Source organism: Hemiscyllium ocellatum, chromosome 29, assembly GCF_020745735.1.
Source record: "Hemiscyllium ocellatum isolate sHemOce1 chromosome 29, sHemOce1.pat.X.cur, whole genome shotgun sequence".
In the NCBI taxonomy this organism is placed as follows: Eukaryota; Metazoa; Chordata; class Chondrichthyes; order Orectolobiformes; family Hemiscylliidae; genus Hemiscyllium; species Hemiscyllium ocellatum.
The window spans coordinates 38313146-38334128 of NC_083429.1; the positions used below are offsets into that span (position 1 = coordinate 38313146).

A 20983-nucleotide genomic window follows, 5' to 3' on the forward strand; every position below is an offset into this window, starting at 1 on the left:
CACAAATAGAATCCCAACAGTGTGGAAACAGGCCATTTGGCCCAACAAGTCCACATCGACTTTCCAAAGAGTAACCCACCCAGACCCATTCCCCTGATTAGTGCATCTAGCCTATACATCCCTGAACACAGGGGAAGAATGTGCAAACTCCATACAGACATGGCTGGAACTGAACCTGGTTCCCTGGCGCTGCGAGGCAGCCGTACTTACCATTGAGCTACTTTGCTACCCATTTTTATTGAGCTTGTAACAATACACAAAAACAATTGATTTTTCTTATATCAAGCAACATGGTATTTCTCCAAACGCAACCTGACACAGCCATCTAATCCAGAGAAATCATTCAGCCTTCCAGGGAATTTGCCTTCCAACCGAGAGTCTGTGGGGTATCTTCCAGAATACCAACTTGACACAAAAATATCTGAGTTCAATTCATGAGCGAATTGTGTGATGCTTTATGTTGCAAATATTAAATTGCAAGATTTCTCTCAAGGCTGTATTATAGGTTCTCTTCTACAAGATCATACTTTTCTTTCAGGGTGGTCAATATGAAGTCCAACTTGCAGGAGATGTCCAAAATCTGAAAATTTCAAATGTATTTGTTTAGGTGCTAATCCACGCACCATCAGTATCAAAACCTTAAGGCATTAACTAAATAAAGCAATTTCAGTTCTGTTCTCTTACCACAAGAGGACAAAGTAATGTTTGAAAAATAACAAAACTCCCTCTGGTGGCAAAATATTCTATTGCGTTGGTCCAGGAATTGAATTACTGTTCCTCTCATTAAAGCAGCACAGAATGAAAGATGGACTGTTTACTTGTTTAGAAAATTTTTATTTCCATTTGTTCATAAACACACGTAATGCAAACAGCAAACACCAGTGAGGTAATGAAGATATAGGATCTAGGAGGGAATTTTTAAAAATCTCAGAAAAGGTTAGAAACTTTGAGCATATCAGGTAACATCTGGGAAGAGAAACCAAGATGATGTTGCAGATGAATGACCAGTTTCATCAAAATGAACCGTTAACTCATTTGCTCTCCATGAGTGTTATAAACTACATTCATACTGACGGCCATGGAACCACTGTTGAGAATAGCCTGTCCACAGTAATTGCCATGTAAAAGTGGTTGATCAACATTTTATTTTAGATCACAGCTTGATACAGAGATTGTTTGCTTTTTTTTAATAAATTGTTTTGTAAAATTGTTTTGTAAAAAATATAATGCACTTCAATCATTTGATTGTGCCTGTCATATTGACCACCCTGAAAGAAAAGTATGATCTTGTAGAAGAGAACCTATAATACAGCCTTGAGAGAAATCTTGCAATTTAATATTTGCAACATGAAGCATCACACAATTCGCTCATGAATTGAACTCAGATATTTTTGTGTCATGTTTGATTTGATCAGTTAATTTACATTAATAATTAAATACATCTTGGAACTATGAAACTGAATGCAATTTGGGTGGAGTGATCTTGCCCCTGAAGTATAAGGATGCAGTAGTTGTACTGCAGTTATACAACACCCTGGTTAAAGCCCACTTGGAGTACTGAATGCAGTCTGGGTACCACACCTTAGGAAGGAGACACTGGCCTTGGAGGAAATACAGCATAGATTTACATGAATGATATCTGGATTTAAGGGATTGAAGTATGAGAAGTTATTCAAATTAAGTCCATTTTCTGTAGAATTTAGAACGTTAAGGATGATCTGATTGAAATCTTCAAATGCAGTATTGACATAGCAGGTGGTGGAATCTGAATTGAATAAGGATTTGATATTCAGTGATAGGCTTGGTTATAGAGGGGAGAGGAGTAAGGTGAAGCATGTCAACGAGGGGGAAAGTTTTTTTTCAGGTGAGAGATGAAAGATTTAAAAAGGATATGAGGGGCAACTTTCTTTTTTAACGCAGCATGGTTATTGTGTGAAATGAACTGCCAGAGGATGTGGTGGGTGCAGACTCAGTAACATGATTAAGATATTTGGGTAAGTACATGAATAAGAAAGGTTTGAAGAATATTGGCCAAATGCAGGCAGGTGCGACTAGTTTAGTTTGGGGACATAGTCAGCATGGACTAGTTGGACCAAAGGGCCTGTTTCCATGCTGTCTGACTGTGTAACAGGGAAGAAGCAGGGTATATAAACTATTTCCACTCCTTGGGCACTCTAGAATTAGGAGGCATTGTCTGAGAATTAGGGCCACACCGTTTAGGAGAGATGTTAGGAAGCACTTCTGCACAGAGGGTGGTAGATGTGTGGAACTCTCGGCCACAAAAAGGCAATGGGTGCTGGATCAATAATTAATTAATTAATTCCATGTCTGAGTTAATACATTTGCTTTACAATTTATTTAAGGGTTATGAACCAAAAGTAGGTATGTGAAGTTAGGCGACAAATCAACTTTGATTTCTTTGAATTGGTAGAGCAGGCTGGAGGACCTGAATTGCCTACTTCTGTTCCTAATCACAGTTCAGGTCCGTCTCATTCACACTTTGATTTTTCCTTTCTGATAGCGTTGGGTAGGACCAAAAATGGGCAACTGTTGTGTTGTTATCCATCTTGCATTACACCTAAAGCTGAATTTATATTGGGTTAGACGCTTCAAATCAGCGTTCAAGAAAGGCAGAGAAAAAGCTTTGTCTAACAGCGCCTTTTATCACCGTTGTGAGGTCCTAAAGCCATTTCTGCACTTTAGAAGGCTCAGTTCGAAGGCAGGAAGTATATCAGCCACAGTTACACACAGCTAGCTTCCACAAACTGGAATTTGACCGTGAGCAGATAATCCATGTTTCAGTCGCATTGATTGAGGGGTAGCTTTTAGCCAGGACACTGGGGCTTTTCTTAGACAAGTTGCTGTGAGATCCTTTACCTTCACCTTAAGGTACACACAGAGTCTTGATTTATTCTCTCATCCAAAAGATGACAGTGCAATATTCCTTCAGTACCACACTGAGTCGTTCATTTACATTTAGTGTTTCAGTCTCAAGACTGGGGCAGTGTCTCTACCTCTGCACAGGAGACCCAGATTAAATCCCATTTGTTCCAGAGGTATGTCGCAATATCTCTGAACAGGAGTCAGAACTTTTTTTTTGTCTCTTAGCTGAACCATTGCTGGTGGATCAAGAAACAGAACAACTCCACATCTAGCTGCTTCAGAGTCGCTAAATGATAGCCCAATGGGTTGCTGGAAATTAGTAGTTTTCCAAAAATCATAGAGGTTTGCATAAGTATTAAAGTGCACATCAGGGAAGCTTTTTAACTGTAGGCACTTCTCCATAATCGTTTTAATGATGCACATTTACTTAAAAGCTTCTGAACACGATGATTACCTAATTGTTTAATATCATACCTACACGTTCCTAGAATTTCCCTACTTGGATATCTGTCAGCTATGAAATGCAGTTAGCATTTTCACTTTTTATTTAGTACATGTGTTTTATGAATTAGTCCACTTGGGAACAATTGGTGCTGCACCATGCTCCAGTTTCTGAATCAGACACTGACAATGGGAAATGAAGTTCCAGTTAGGGCTGTTTTGTGGATACGTTCTTCTTAGTGAAAATTTGGAATTTGCCTCTCTTGTTTTAATTGCTGAATCATTGTCCTAGCTTACCACAAATTCAGTCAGTTTATGGGCATTCCTTATTAGTTGGTGCCAGTATGTCATTAACCAGGATTTAAAACTCTTTTTGTCTTATAGTGAAACCTGAAATTACATATGTGGAAAACAAGACTGCAGTAGAGCTGGAAGAACAGATTACATTGACCTGTGAGGCTAAGGGTGACCCTACCCCAACCATTGTCTGGATGAAAGGCACTCACACCTACAAGGATGGAGAACAGGTAGAACAAGTCAATGAAATCTGGCTTGACGCAACTGTGGATGAATTTGTACCTCCTTCACTGAGATGGAGAATGAGCACAAATTTCATCATCTGTATGTTATTAATTTTATTCACTTGCCCACAAGGATTAAGTGGAGCCAATAATTTTAAGTCCACTCTTTCCTGCTTGCCTCCATGCTTGTGGCGAGGTTATGCATGACTTTGTTGCCTGTCTAGCCCAAGGAAGACTTGATGGAACTGAACCATAGCTCACTCCACATGGTATCACCATTTGCCACAGTACGGTTTGCACATGTTTCTGATTCCACGAGCATCCTGTATAGTCAGACACACATACATTGGTTCCAAGCCCAACTGTAGCACTAAAATTAGTGGATCAGCAGGAATCACCTGATCTAGTACAAACTGCTGCTGAACATGGCACTTTCAGCTTGATACTCAACCATGAGCTGCATTTATGGATTAAATCTGCAGGCACTACACTGTTTGCTGGTAGGATATCGAAAATATTGGCTACATTAATAGTTTATCAAATTTAGGTAATTAACTCATTTGCAAAACACAAAATGACTTCTCCCACAGCATGCTATCTTTAAAAAGCAGAAAAATTATTTTGCTTCTACAATTAAAATCTTAGTGCTGTATAACATTCGGTCAGGATAATGATTGAATAATGATATACAATCACTTGGCAATCACTTATAGAATTGTACTCCGTTCAGTATGTTCTCTGATGCTATGAAGATTGTTTGGAAACTAGATCCCTCTCATTAGATCTATGATTTGTTGTCTTCATAGACTATAGAGTTCTTGTGATTCCATTGTCTCAGAGTAGATATTATGCATGATGAAAGAGCAAATTCTGACAACATGCTCTTCTCTTGTAATTGCAAAATACATCAGTTTCTATCTAGATACTTATAATGAACATTACCTTAAAGTTTTATTCACAGAAAGGGATGAATTCGATTGATTACAAACACAAGTGAAAGTGGAAGACTGTAGTCAGTTTATATTCTTGTGTACGGTTTTAAAAAGAATTAGGGATGTTCATTATAAGAAAAGGCATGCATGCATAAGTCACCCATTTTATTCAGGTTTGCTTGTTTGTGTGTGAAACCTTTAATAACTTAGCATTATTTCCTGGATTGTGGTCCCATCTCATCAGACCGGTGGATAAGGCACTGGAAATAATTATATATTCTGACATGTCATCTTGTGGACATGTCAGCAAAACATGTGTAGGCATTTTAAGTGTTTATAAAATTCTTATTAAGGTTTCTGCTTTGTTGTTGTAATGTGAACTAACGTAGTCAACATTAACTTCTCAAGTATAATTGGAGATGGACCACAAATCCTTGCCAGCAATTGCTCATATCCCATTAATGAATATATATAGAAGTGAACAGTTGATGATTTTGTTATACCTAACATGCCCAGAGCAAATATTTGCCCCTAGTTGTCTTTTGATGCATATTATTTTGAACAGTTCAACGGTTCATCACTTTTTACTTCTTGATACAGTCTTGTCGATGAGAACAGAAAAATAAATCAAATCTCAGTCATAAAAATCCAAACAATTTCAAGATTCTGCCCACTCACAATGCGTAAATAATGAAATAGAAATTTTATGTCTCTCATGCATTCTTTCTAAATTAATGCAATGCTTAACATCACTCCAAGCATGCAGATGTGTGAGTCTTTGCTGAAATCATACAAAGTTTCCCTTCTGGCTCCTTTGGTAATTGGGGTGAGGAGTTTCAAGCAAGCTCAATATCTATTCACATCAGTTTGTAGATTATCCTACCATCGGGTGACTCCATGGCTTTAAAGCAATGTTGTCATCTCAATCTATTAATCAGACTATTAATCCAGAAAACCAGATCATGTCATGAGGAGCTGGGTTCAAATCCCATCGTGGAAGATTGTGAAATTTATGCAATTAAGAGTCTAATGATGGCCATGAAATCATTGTCAATTGTCAGAAAACCCACCTGGCTCACTACCATCCTTTAGGGAAGGCAATCTTATCTGTCATTCTTACCTCTTCTGGCCTACATGTGATTCCAGACCCCCACACACATGAGAGTCAACTGCCCACTGGGCAATTAGGGATGGGTAAAAAAATCCTGGCCTGGTTAGTGATGTCCACATCTTGTGAATGAATAAAACAAATCTAATAGTTCTTGTGAACCAAGATAAATGGATTATTAAATTAATAAAGAATCATCACTGTAATTACATGTTTACTATTACAGCATTTCATTAATCTTAAATATTAGGTATTATCACAGATAATACAGATGGTAAAATTTGACAGTGGAATGCCTGAGAAACACATTTATTCAAAAACTCTCTAGTGATTGATATCAACCTAATAAAACTAGTCTAATGCATAGTCACTGTGGTGAGCTATATATTTCTGATAAATGAAGGCCTGCTTTCACCAGTGAAATTAGCATGTATTTTACATAATTAATAGTCAGTGGATGTAAAAGACTACAACTTTTTGAAAAATGTTCCATTTTTGGAGCGCAATGGACAGAGCCATAAACATTAATAAATTCTATCTTGGAATAATGCCAGCTGCAAGTAATTTTCATGGAACAATGATTGCTTGGTAGAAGGTATGTAGCAGACAGTGGGCGCTATTGAATACTAGCATAAACTTGGATGTTTCTCTGTGAGAACAGACACGTGGTTTGATACGTGAATCTAATATTACGATTCAATGTAAAGCCACCTCAACACATTTGGTGTGAGGTTGAATTCAGGAACTGGAAAATCCTCCCTTACTTCAATTAGACTTTCCCTTACTTATTGCCTTATTGGATTCTTCAGTTTCATGATAAATAATTCGCATTACTGTCTCTCAATTAGGAATTCAGTTTTCCCAGTCTATAGTTCTTCCTATACGGAAATAAAGCAAAGATCTACGGATGCTGGAAATCTGAAAAAAAAACTAGAAATTTCTGGTGAAACTCGAGATCTGAGGAAGAGTTGCAGGACTTGAAGTGTTAACGATTTTCTTTTCACTGATGCTGCCAGACTTGCTGAGTTTCTCCAGCAATCTCTACTCTTGTTTGTTTCATTCTTGGTGTACTTTATCTTTATAAGTGTGAGCCCGTTGCTGTTCAGTCAAATACATTTGAGAGTGCCCTGGAAACACTTACTTTCAGAAGTTGTTTGTTGGTTTTGCATGTAATTCTGAGAAGGACATGCAATGCCACAGTGTGCTGGCAATGTTAAGTATATTGGAATTCCTTTTAATCCTATTAAAGTTTCCAAAGTGAGTAGTGAGGTAAAGATAGTAAATGTATTTAACTGTTGAAAAACTTTGGACAAAAAATTACTTTTTAGTTCACAGTCTGCTTCTTTCAAGCTGAAACAGAAACCTACAAATTTCTGAATTAATGTTCTTTTATCCTATTTATTGGACTCATTGATTATACAAAAACAGATCAGGTTCAGTTTTTGCCAGCTTTTGATTGTTAGCAAGAGCTGGTGACAGTCAATTCCAACCTTTTCAGAATATGGCTATGGATTTTCAAGTTTGCTTTTGCAAGTAGGAGAAAAGGTCCTGTCATAGCGTTGTGTTGGTTTGGACCAACTAGACTGCAAACAGTGGCCATTCACAATGCATTCAGTCCATAAAATCATCTCCTGCTCTTACCAGCATCTGAGTTTACTCTCCAGGGACAGAGTGAGGCTTTTATCACAGAAAATTATAATATACTAGCTATGCACACTCACTCCTCCTCCTTTGCATGCAGCTACACTGTCTGTTTTGTGTGTTGCTTGCCTTCTAATATGTTGCCTTCTGGCCCGAAACGTTGAATTTCCTGTTCCTTGGATGCTGCTGTTCCTTGCTGTGCTTTAACCAGCAACACATTTTCAGCTGTGCCTTCTAATATGGTAAAGTTGAAATATTTGATTTCTATCAGATATTAATTATTACTAAGGTAAATGATTAGATTACTTACAGTGTGGAAACAGGCCCTCCGGCCCAACAAGTCCACACCGACCCACCGAAGCGCAACCCACCCATACCCCTACATTTACCCCTTACCTAACACTACGGGCAATTTAGCACGGCCAATTCACCTGACCCGCACATCTTTGTGATTGTGGGAGGAAACCGGAGCACCCGGAGGAAACCCACGCAGACACGGGGAGAACGTGCAAACTCCACACAGTCAGTCGCCTGAGTCGGGAATTGAACCCGGGTCTCAGGCGCTGTGAGGCAGCAGTGCTAACCACTGTGCCACCGTGCCGCCCACGAATGAGGCAATCCTTTTATCATTTGTCTTAGATTTTTTGTTGCTTAAGCTTACTGTTCATCATGAGTGTATAGTAATTAACTGATCATGTGTAACGTTTGTTATTAAATGTGTTTGTATCTATTTTATTCCAATCGACGATATTGTGATTGTGAAGTATGTTGTGAAATGAATGTTCTCATTTTTATCATTTTATCAAACTTACAGTATAAATCATTGTTCCTTACTGTATGTCCTCTTTATGTGTTAATTTATGAGCACCAATCCTAGTGTGACTGAAAAGAATACAAAGAATACATTTATTCATACTTTCCTTTTTGCTTTTCCTTCATTTCACATGGGTATTCTTTAAATATTGATGTTGTGAACATTCTTAACTTTCTATTTGCCCTCATTTTACATTTTCTCATTTTTTAAAAAATAGTGTTGCCTGTAATTCTTTTTGTACTTTGTTCATATCCACTGTTTCTTTCCTTTGGCACTGCTGCTTTTCCCCCTGAGATTATTCCACTCTGTCACTGTTTCTTCCCTAAAACTACCTCGACCCTTCATGTCATAAAATGCTGCAGAAACTATAGTCTCATTTCATAAACTACTGATTTTGTTTTGGAGGGGTTTAAAGTATATTATTTTAGGGTCAAACATCATTACAGATAGAAACTCAGTTGAAAAGGAGTGTTATTAAATATAGCATTTGATAAGTTATATTGATTCTTGTAGAAAAATCACAATTTCCCCTGTAAAGAATGTGCTGATGATATTGCTACAAATGGAGGAGATCTTCCCTGTAATGGATACTAGTTTAAGTATAGATTGGAAGATTTGATAGAATCCAAGAAAAGAAATCCTTTGGTCATTTGCTGGCATTAGATGGTGTCCTATACAGAACATTGCCAAAGGACAGAAACCTGAAAGCAGTATGTTTTAGTGTTATCATGGAAACTAAACCTGCTTCCATCAGTTTCTTTTATCTCATAGCTTAACAGGAACAATCTCTCAAACCTCTCTTAAAATAGCAGGAAGGGGTGGTCTTGCACAGTGTCACTTCCAAGTTAATGACAGAAAGATCAAGGTTGGTTTGATAACTGTAAAATATACAAGTAACTAAATGCACACATTCCATCACAACAGGAAATGTGTAACTTCTAAAGAAAATTTCTGTCTATACAGTTACCCTTTCTGTACTGGATAGATATCTAACATTGTCCCTGTGATCACCTGTGAAGGTAGGGAAGAATCCAATTTGGAACAACTGCTGCTGCACAGCCATTCCTCCGTGCTATAATGTGAAGTTACCATCAATTGTTTCTCTCATAAGATGTTAATTCCAATGAATTTTGTTCTTCTCAGTACATCATTTTCAACTTAATTGTTCATCTGAGTATTTTATAGTAATCAAGAGGGCAATTGAGCTAGACATTTGCTGCATGGATGATAAAGTAACTTGTGATAGAGCATTTTAACATTGCCCACCAGGCAAAAACCCATGCTAGTAGATCCAGCGACTGCGAACACCCAGCCCAATTTTCCATGTCAATCACTTCCCACTGCCGCAATCCACTCCAAGGTGAAATGTATTAAAAAAGAACAAGTGGCCATTCTTACATGATAAGCTGCATAAATCTTTATTATTATATATTTAACAATATACAGAGGAAACTTGATTATCTAAATACCAGTTATCCGAAAATCTGATTATCCATAGGAGTTCTTGAGGTCCCGATAGAAACATTACATCAAAGACATGTTTCCAGCAGTGATTGCATAGTTTGTTTACAGTGATTAAACAGGCACCGTCTCCAAATGACTGACCTCCCACCCTCTGTCTCACCCCACACTTTCCCTGGAGTTCTACACAGGGGTGTACTCTAAACACCCCTTCCCCACATAATCTCTCCTACATTGTCCTGTATAGGGCAAACATGGAACCTGAAAATGTGTTGCTGGAAAAGCGCAGCAGGTCAGGCAGCATCCAAGGAACAGGAAATTCAACGTTTCGGGCATAAGCCCTTCATCTGTCAAAAATTTGCAGTAAAACGTTGTGTGTGTGTGTGTGTGTGTGCGCTATTTGGAGACTTACCCCACAAAGACAGCAGCAGTAGCAGTAGTCTTCTTGTTGGTGTGCGGTCCGGATGCCCCGGAGAGGGGTCGGGTGGGGGGGGGATGATGTGGTGGCGCGAGCTCATGCGCTTTGTGCTGGGGAGCGGTGTTGGACGGGGTTGGGGAGCGGGGTTGGACTGTGTTGGGGGAAAGGTTTGGACAGGGCTAAGGGCAGGGGCTGGTTTGGACAGGGTTGGGGGTCGGGGGTTGTGGGCGGGTTTGGACGGGGTTGGGAGGCTGGTTTGGACAGGGTGGGGGAGTTTTGGACGGGGTTGTGTGGGGTGGGTTTAGATGGGGTTCGGGGAGCGGGTTTGGACGGGGTTGGGAGGCTGGTTTAGACAGGGTTGGGGGGTTTTGGACCGGGTTGTGGACCGGGTTTGGACGGGGTTGGGGGGGTTTTGGATGGGGTTGTGGGGTGGGTTTGGATGGGGTTGGGGGAGCAGGTTTGGAGGGGGTTGGGGGCGGGTTTGGACAGGGTTAGGGGCAGGGCCGGGTTTGGACAGGGTTAGGGGCAGGGGTGGGTTTGGACAGGGTTGTGGGTAAGGGGTTGTGGGGTGGGTTTGGACGGGATTGGGCGGGCGGGTTTGGACGGAATTGGGGTCAGGTTTGGACGGGGTTGGGAGGGCGGGGCAGGACAGGGTTGGGAGGGCGGTGTTGGATGGGGTTGGGGGCGGGTTTGGACAGGGTTCCGAGGGCGGGTTTGGACGGGGTTGGGGGGGCGCGGGTTTGGACGGGTTGGGAGCAGATATGGACTGGGTTGGGGGCAAGGTTAGACGAGTTTGGGGGGGTGGGTTTGGGCTGTGTTGGGGACAGGTTTGGACGGGGTTGGGGGATGGGGTTAGACGGGTTTGGGGTTTAGGGGGCGGGTTTGGACAGGTTTGTGGGGTGGGTTTGGACGTTGTTGGGAGGCGGGTTTGGATGGTGTTGGGGAATGGGGTTAGATGGATTTGGGGGTTTGGGGGTTGGGTTTGAATGGTGTTGGGGGGGGCGAGTGGTGGGTTTGGATGGGGTTGGGGGGCGGATTTGGATGGGGTTGAGAGGCGGGGTTGGGGAGCGGGTTTGGACCACGTTGGGGTCAGGGTCTCGTGCGCTGTGTACTGCTGCCGTCTCCTGAATAGGAAGCATACTTTAAAGCTCCAAGCCCCAGAGGAAAGGCAATTAATCGATTTTCCAAATTATTGATTATCTGAACGAAATAGTGCCTGCCCATCACATTCGGATAATCGAGTTTCCACTGTATGTTATAACCCCTGTGTATACTTTTTCCAACTTGATGACTTAGATGGCATTTATGGCAAACATTTTAAATCCAGACCTCACTCACCAAAATAGCAATGTTTTAGTGGCTGGCAGAGTTTTATGTCCACCATCTTGATAAATCTCTTGGCCCCGATGGGCTACATCCCTAGAGCTCTGAGGGAGGTGGCTGAAGAAATAACAGAGGCAGTGGTTGTAATCTTTCAAAAATCACTGGAGTCAGGGAAAATCCCAGATGATTCGAAAATTGCTGTGATAACCTCCTTGTTTAGAAGGGATCAAGACAAAAGATGGAAAATTATAGGCCGATTAGCCTAACCCCAGTTGTAGGTAAAACTCTAAAATCCAACGTTAAGGCTGAGATTTCTAAATTCTTGGAAGTGCGGGGTCGGATTGGAACAAATCAGCCTGGATTTTGTAAGGGGAGGTCATGAAGAGGTAACAAGCAGGTTAAACCAGAGAATCCCAGTGATGTTATTTATCTAGACTTACAAAAGGCCTTTGATAAGGCTCATGGGAGGCTGCTGAGGCCCATGGTGTTCAAGGTGAGCCACTGGCATGGATTGAGGATTGGCTGTCTGACAGAAGGCAGAGAGTTAGGATAAAAGATTCTTTGTCGGAATGGCAGCCAGTGACAAGTGGTGTCCCACAGGGTTCAGTGTTGGGGCTGCAGCTGTTCACTTTATATAGTAATGATCTGGATGAAGGGACTGGGGGCATTTTGGCGAAGTTCGTTGATGATACGAAGTTTGGTGGACAGACAGGCAGCACTGAGAAGGTGGGGAGGCTGCAGAAAAATTTAGACAGTTTAGGAGAGTGGTCCAAGAAATGGCTGATGAAATTCAATGTGAAAATTGTGAGGTCTTGCACTTTGGAAAAAAGAGTACAGGCATGGGCTATTTTCTAAATGGTGAGAAAATTCAGAAAGCCAAAATACAAAGAGTTCTGGGAGTGCTAGCCCAGGATTCTCTAAAGGTTGACTTTCAGGTTGAGTCCATGATTAAGAAAGCAAATGTAATATTGTTATTTATCTCAAGAGGATTGGAATGTAAAAGCAGCGATGTGCTACTGAGACTTTGTAAAGTTCTGGTTAGACCCCATTTAGAATACTATGTCCAGTTTTAGGCCCCACACCTTAGAAAGGACATGCTGGCATTGGAGCGTGTCCACTGGAGATTCACATAGATGATCCCTGGAATGGTAGGCCTAACATACGATGAACGGCTGAGAATCCTGGGATTATATTCATTAGATTTAGAAGGTTGATGGGAGATCTAATAGAAACTTACAAGATAATGCATGGCTTAGAAAGGGTAGACCCTGGGAATTTGTTTCCGTCAGGCGAGGATACTAGGACCGCACAGCCTTAGAATTAGAGGGAGTCAATTTAAAACAGAAATGAGGAATTGTTTCTTCACCTAGAGAGTGGAATTCATTGCCATGGAGTGCAGTGGAGGCTGGAACGTTAAATGTCTTAAAGGCAAAGATTGATAAATTCTTGATCTTGCAAGGAATTAAGGGATGTGGGGAGAGTGCAGGTAAGTGGTGTGGAAATGCCCATCAGCCATGATTGAATGGTGGAGTAGGCTTGATGGGCTGAATGGCCTTGCTTCCACTCCTATGTCTTATGGAATTATCTTCTTCAGCATCACTGAATCTGCTGATAAGATTTTCTCAAGGAATCCTTTGTATAATTGGGTTTCAAACCTCAAGGTTGAGGATTAAAGTTTAATTCAATTTGTCAATCAGAGATCTTTTAATTTTTAAATACAAAAGTAATACTGATTGTACAATTCAGACACAGCTACAAACCAGTTAGTGGTGCCAATAAATTTTACTGAACTCAATCGAGAATCGGGGGTGGACTTCTTTGGTTAAGTGGATAGCTGAGAAAATGTTCTTTTTAAAATGGGTGAAAAAGTTGAGACTTGTGAATTAAGTCTCCCTCTCTGCTCGGCTGCTTAGTATTTTAGCACTTTGATACCTGATATTCACTGTATGCAACTTTATTTTAGAGAGGGTTAAAGTTTAAGATTTTGGGGCATTCTAATAATCAAACATGAAGTCTCAACTACATATAAAATGTGTCAATGTCTGACTTAAAAGGAACTGAGTGTAGGTTTGTTGATGATACAGAGCGAGGTGGCAAAGTAAACTGTGAGGGGATTGTAAAGGACTTGCAAACATAGTTGCCCAGTTCAGTAATTAAGCAGGTAGTTATCATATGCAGAAGGGTGGGGGTGATTGTGAAACTATCCATTTAGTTAAGAAGGATGGTTGAGTAATTTTTGTAACTGGTGCAAACTTATTAAATGTTAGGATTTAGATATTCCAGCACAGACATCACGAGCTAACATACAAACACACAAATCACGGAAGGTTAACATGCAAATACCGCAAGCTGTTAGAATGTCACAGTACATTAGTTTTTGTTGCAAGAGAGTTGAAGTATCCAAGTATAGGAGCCTAGCTGCAATTGTACAGGGTTTGGTGAATACTGTAGCACCTCGAGTGACACGTATGTAACACATTTGAAGAAGAATAAAAAAAAAGAAGATTGCCTTTAAAGGACGTGCAGTGAAGGGGTACTTGATTGATTCTTGGATGACAGTTGTTACAATGAGGTGAGAAAAGGTGAATTTGCTCATGTTTTTCAGCCTCCGCAGTTGACTGCAATTAGAGTTTAATGATCTTTTCTGTGTGCAGCTATACCTCATTCTAATTAAAATGTAGTTAAGTAGCACACCATGAATAATAAGGAAAAGGAATTTTATTACTCGCAAACTCTGAGGAAAATTAATGAAGACAAAACATCAAATGCACACAGACATAAGCACAAAATAGTACCCAACACAAATGAGAAGGTACTAGAACATGCAGTTCAAAGTCATTTGGGTGTCCCGAAGGTATAAGATGTTGACCTGAGATGGTGATTGGATAGTGGTATCCTTGATCAGTAGCTAAAGACATTGCCACTATTGTTCTTGAGTTGTCTACGTTTGGATGTTTCTCCAGTTTGTTTTGACAGTAGTTGTTCAGTCTTTCCTGAGCAAGATTCGACACAAAGACAATTCTTTCAGTTCTATTAAAAATCTATCTCCTCCACTCTGCCAAAGCAGTTGAAAAAACATCTAACTCATGTATTTGCTTGTTTGGACTTATTGTTTCTGAACTAGATCATTATTGGCAAGTCCATTTGTCTCCAATATGTGAAACTGATGGTACAGATATACGTCTAAAATAGGAAATGTGAGTTTCTTCAGGCCTGACTAGCTTCAATCCATATCGAGGAAAAGTCTTGATTTCAGGTCAGTCAATGTTGTTTATCCCACATTGGTTTTCCAGAGCCTAGCTCAGCCTATGGTCAGTTGATCACTAAAAAGTTTTAAGCTGGTGTTTTTCCCATTTTAAATAATTTCAGTCCATAAGTCTGACATCTTAAAATCTGATGATGAAAGTCAAAACAGATGGTCCATGTTTGGCAGGTATCGTGATAGTGTTTTCTGAAGAAAAGAGAGTGGAATGGCCCTATATCCTCTGGAGTTTAGAATGAGTGGTGGTTTCATTAAAAAGGCTTGATGCCAAGAGTTGGGTTTTCAGCCCAGGGCAGACTTAGAACCAGAAGCCGTAGTCTCAGATTACAGTCAAGTGTGTGCATGCTCTGTACTTGAGTGTATTCAAGATTGGGATTATTAGGGTTTTGCTCATTACGTCAAGGTTTCTGAAAAAAAAAGCACAGGAAAGTGGAGTTAAACACTAAACAAACAAAAAAAAATCAGCTCTGGAAATCAGACTCAAAGACAGAAATTGTTGGGAAAACTCAGCAGGTCTGGCAGCATCTGTGGAGAGAAAGCAAAGTTAACATTTTGGGTCCAGTGCCCCTCCTTCAGAATGGAGTTAATACATGTGTTCAGCTGTGATCATACTAAATGGCAGAACATGTTTGAGGAGCAATATGATCTATTCCTGTTCCTTTCTTTAGTTTTCATATGACTTGGAATCATTAACCCGGATCACAAAAATTGAATAACTTTTCAAGCAACGTGCTGTTGTCTCTTAATTTGCATGGAATCATCGAGTACAGGAAAGGCCCTTCAGTCCATTGAGTCTGTACTACTAAGTATATACAACTACCTATGCCAATCCTATTTTCACGCAGTAGGCACTTAGCCTGTAGTCACAATATCTCAGGTGCTTGTCCAAGTACTTACTTCCTAAACCTATCACGAACTTCAGTTCAAATGGAAGACAGTTTGCTAATGGTTAATGAGGCAGCTTCAAAATTAAAATATAATTAAGTACATAAAGCTTGGTTGCCAAGTCTCCCGTCAGTGTCAAAGCCATGATTCCTCTGTCCTTTCTGGAGTAGAAATATCTGGGCTGTTACTTTTCAGGATCAACATAAGCAGAGCTTTGTGGGCCAATTGGGATTTGCTACACAGGGATCCAACAGTTTGATGAACAAAGTTCTTTTTTGACATTTATAGTGTTTGCCTGGCTGGTTAGCTGCTTGAGAAGCATTAAAGACTCATTATTCTGGCTGTATGGTGATCGGCTGATATATTGTTTCATTGCCACTAACGGAATTGCTCATTCACAAGTGGCTTATTTCAATGCTCCCCATTCCTGTGATATTTCCACAACCTGCTAAATTGTATCAAATGCTGCCAGTTTTTCTAAAAACACCAACTGTTTTATCAGCTTTTGAATCTTCATCCTGATATACCACAGTGATAGAAACACTTAATGGGAATTGTACACTTCAGCAGGGAGAGGCTCTGCACCATTCCAGTGCGGTGAGCATCTACAGTACAGCATTTTTTTACTTCACATACATTTTAACAGTAAATGTTCCTCATGAAGGGATTGAGTTTCCAAATTCAGATAATCTGTGGGGACAAGGATATTTTTCATTTGGAGTTGGAATGGCTACCTGGCTGCCTGGGGTTAGCTACCTATTATACACCCTGTCTAACTTGCATCACCTCCACTTTAATGAACATTACCCACCCTTATTTATGCATTGGCAAGTGACACTTGGCTGTATTGCCATAAAAGGTAACAGTCTTCATCTGCTATTTTGATGGGCACATGGGGGAGTTGCTAGGTATTAGTCCATTAAGAATTGCTTTTCCCATTTTTTTTTCAAAATGCTGAGATTGCAACGATTTAAATAGCTTGTTTATTATGTTCCATGAGTTAGCCCAGTGGAAGTATCTCATCTGGCCTTCTCTAGAGTGGGTGGAAGCAGATTATCTGCCAGCAGTATTGAAATTAAAGCTGGTGGAACACAGCTATTTTAATCCTGTTGTTCCAGATAGAAAAGATTCAAGCTTTAGTTTGGCAGGCCATGTGTGATTCAATTTGCTCATCCACAATCATCTGTATGGTGTCATTTAAATGAGCCCAACCAATTTGAAATTCTGACCATGAGCAAGGTTCCACCTAGTCTGCTTTTAACTCTTCTGCTGATCCCAATGGGACAAAAATGGTGGAGTTATCACAGCACCTTCACCCAGAGCATAACACTAGGTTAACATGTTAGCAGCAATATTTTCTTTGCCTTTTTTGATGATGATGGACAGCAGAATACTTTGTGGATCTTTTGGCTTCTAGCTGACTCTTGTTTTTTTTTCAAAATGCATTTTGCATCATGTGTAAATCATATGCAAATCAGGAAGCCAAAAAATCAATGGCAAATACTGCAACTTAGAAAATCTAAACCTTACAAATTCCCACGATTCACAGAATGCTGCGATTTCGGTAGGAAGTACGGTGTGATTGGCTCATTAGATCTCCAACTTTACTCCACATTAAGTTTGGACACTGAAAGTGTATAAATGTGTTATTTAAAAAGAAAATCACAAACCTCTGCCTTTTCAGAATGGTATCTCTAGTACCCATGATCCTAGAACTATGTTCACCCAATCCCATTCCTCAGAAGGTGGCTGTGATACGCCTGGAAATAAACAATATTTCATTGATTGCGGAAACCCATTAATGCATTCCCAATATTCCCAGCATATCCGGAAAGAAATATCAGTAAAGTCTCTGTTATCCACTAATGTCAATCCATTTCTTGACAGGTCCACATGGTTTTTCCTAATGGTGCTGCTCCCAAGTCACATGACCATCCACATGATCATCCATTACAAAGACGTTAAGAAATGAAGTTCATATCAGACAAATATAACAGTTATAGAAGCAGCTTAGTTTCTCACTTTAAAAAAAAGTTGTAAAATCCTATAAACCTATTTAGAAAAACATCTGAATTTCCTATGTTAAATAAACTTCCACTGCTAAGCGTGGTTTTTGCACACGCTATTTATCTTCCAAGGTTTGGGCATCTTTACTGATCTTAATGGGGAAAAAACTTTATGGTGAGGAGTTGTCACCTTTTTTAAAGTAATAAGATTCCACTGTATTTGCGTATCCCTTCTGGATATTGTTACCTGCACAAAGCATCTTTAAATGTAAGCTGGCTGTGCATGTTCATTACTAACATATCTAAAGTATTTGTGTCTCATGTTTGTTTTCTCCAGGCTTCATGGACACGACCCGTGACTCGAAAGGTATGGCTACTTATCTGTAGCCAAACTCTCTAACTCTTAACAAGCACTAGCACAGAGAGCCAATTTATAAAATAGTCACTAAAATTTAACCAAACTAACCCTTTTGATATATACTATCATGGAGAAGTGATTATTAATGGAGAGCGTGTACAAAGTTGAAAGTTTAAGATTTCAGGTGCATGTTCACATCTAAAAGAAACTGAGAGAGGCCAATGCTTTGATGCCTCATATATAATTTTAGAGGATATTGAAATCATGTGATCTATTTCTGATGGGTTTATATGTTTATTAAACCAAAGACCATTCTGATTTAATTTTGAAGCTTTTCACTTTAAATGTTTGCAATTGATTACTTTTTAAACGCACATGCAAATCATTTAGATTAGCAAAATTAATTCAGACCAATTTACTTTAGCTGTCTCAGCTTTGTGGTGTCACATGTATATGAAAGGTGTGTTTATTTACTATATACAATAAAAGCATGGTTTGTAAATCATTAGCCAACCATATAAGACACAATTTACTAATAGTTTTATTCTGTCAGATTACTAGTTTGTTTAGCATTATTTCCTGCAAGTTATGCCGTATTATGTAAAAATGATATATCATCACTCTTCAGTGGTATTGATATGATAAGATAATATACTAAGCAAATTTGCAAGGTATTTTTAAAGATCAAGTTAGATAAGTAATTCAGAGTCTCCTGGGTAGTATGCATCTCTTGCCAGCTTTAAGGACAATCCAGATAGTGTTCTTAGGATTGTGTCAAGTTTTCTATATAAATAGCTATTATATGGTGGATGTCTGAGAGCGAGGGAGAGTAATTGGATCACTGATCTGTTTTCTAACATTCATAGATGTAGGGCCTATGCAGCATCCTCTGTAGTGATGTGTCCAAGGTTACGGAAACATGTACTAATCATTATCAAGGAATGCTATCATTCTATTATATGATTTCTTGCTACCGCAGTTTGTTACACTGCCTTAAAATGCATTGAGCTGATATTTGGAGTGTCAAGTGTGAAGGCAATTTGGGCAGTTTTCTTGTGGTAACAGCACGAATCATTTAACACTGTAATATTTTTACCTACTGCAGCTTAATTTTTGGGAATAAGTTAGTCAGGTATTAGTAGAATGTATTCAAATTTACTGCTTCAACAAACTTCACGCTATCAACAGCTTGACCTTTGTGAAATTACATGTTTTATGAAGGGCTCATCATGCTTAACAGATCTACTGGAGTTTTTTGAAGATGCAACTATTAGCGTAGAAAAGGGAGTACCAGTGAATATGATGTATTTGGATTTTCAGAAGGCTTTCATTTGGGTCCTGCATAAGATGTTAATGAGCAAATTTAAGGTACATGGGATAGCGTATGGTATATTGGCATGGCTCAACTATTAATCAATAAATAGGAAATGAGAAAAATTGATCTTTTTCTGAGAGAGAGATAGCAGTGACTATTAGTGTTTCAAAAGGATCCATGTTTGGGCCCTAGCTCTTCATGATATTCAAAATTACCTGGCTGAGGAAACTGAATGCAACATTTTCAGGTTTGCTAAGGTTGACTGGGCAGGTTTGAGAGTTGAGGCAGATGTAACAGGCTTCAAGGCAATATAGCCATGTTGAGTGAGTGGACAAACACATGGCAGATGCAGTGCATTGTGGCTAAATGTGAAATTGTATGCTTCAGAGTAAAAAACAGGAACAGTATTCTTGAAGTAATAATATTTTGTGAAGGATGGATGTAGAAAGGGATATGGCTGTCCTCGTATACCAGTCAATGAAAGTAGATAGGAGTTGCAACAAGCAGTGAGGAGGGCAAATGATATATGGCCTTCAATGCATGAGGACTTGAGTTCAAAGCAAGGATGTTTTACAGCAGTTATATAGGGCTGAAAATGTGTTGCTAGAAAAGCGCAGCAGGTCAGGCAGCATCCAAGGAACAGGAAATTCGACGTTTCAGGCATAAGCCCTTCCTGATGAAGGGCTTATGCCCGAAACATCGAATTTCCTGTTCCTTGGATGCTGCCTGACCTGCTGCGCTTTTCTAGCAACACATTTTCAGCTCTGATCTCCAGCATCTGCAGACCTCACTTTATCCTAGCAGTTATATAGGGCCTTGGTGAGACCAGACACGGAGTATTGCATGCAGTTTTGGCTTTCCTACATAAGAGAGGGTATACTTGTGGTATGGAGAGTGCAGCAACAGTCCACTAGGTTAATACCAGAGATGAAGAAGAGATTGATTTGACTAGGCCTGTATTCACAAGAGTTTAGAAGGATAAGAGGGCATCTGATTGAAAGATACGAAGTCCTAACAGTGCCAGACAGACTAGATGCAGTGAAAATATTTACCTTGGTTGTGGAGTCTGGAACCAAAGGACACAGTCTCAGGGTATTGGCCATTCAGGACTGAGATGAGGAAAAGTATACTCACTCGAAGAGTAATGAACTTGCTGAATTGTCTACCACGGAAGGATGTGGAGGCCAAGTCTCTGACACAATACAAGAATGAGAGAGATAATTCTTTCACTTTTAAAGGCATCAGTCGGTATGAGAAGAAAGTGGGAATGTGGCATTGGATTAGAGGATCAGTCATGATCATACTGAATGGCAGAGCAGACTTGAAAGACTGACCGACCTTCTCCTCTTCCTTGTTGAAGTGTTTCTGTGTTTACTGCATTCCTTGAATGCCATCTTTTACTTATTCTGTACATATTTTGGCAAATAATACTGAACTGTTGCTTAAAAAGACATAAATACATCGATGGTTATAGCAAGGGTCATATTGGCTTTCTTCATTCCTTCAACCTTACCATAAAGATACAAATGTAATGGGACATTGTGGGGTGGGGTAGAGGGGGGGGTGGTAAAGAAGAGAGTTAGTAGTGGTTTTAATTTGCAGGATGATAAGAATT

The 20983-nt window shown here is 39.8% G+C and overlaps 1 protein-coding gene across 9 annotated transcripts in view; it reads left to right on the forward strand.

Annotated features, from left to right (window-relative positions):
* The window catches only part of LOC132829640 (neural cell adhesion molecule 1-like), a 509764-nt gene that overhangs the window by 345708 nt on the left and 143073 nt on the right, over positions 1-20983 (forward strand). For all 9 annotated transcript variants that reach the window (XM_060846966.1, XM_060846974.1, XM_060846967.1 and 6 more), the window contains exon 8: positions 3709-3851. In XM_060846966.1, coding sequence (XP_060702949.1) covers positions 3709-3851 — 143 coding nt within the window. The remainder of the gene's footprint in view (positions 1-3708; positions 3852-20983) is intronic.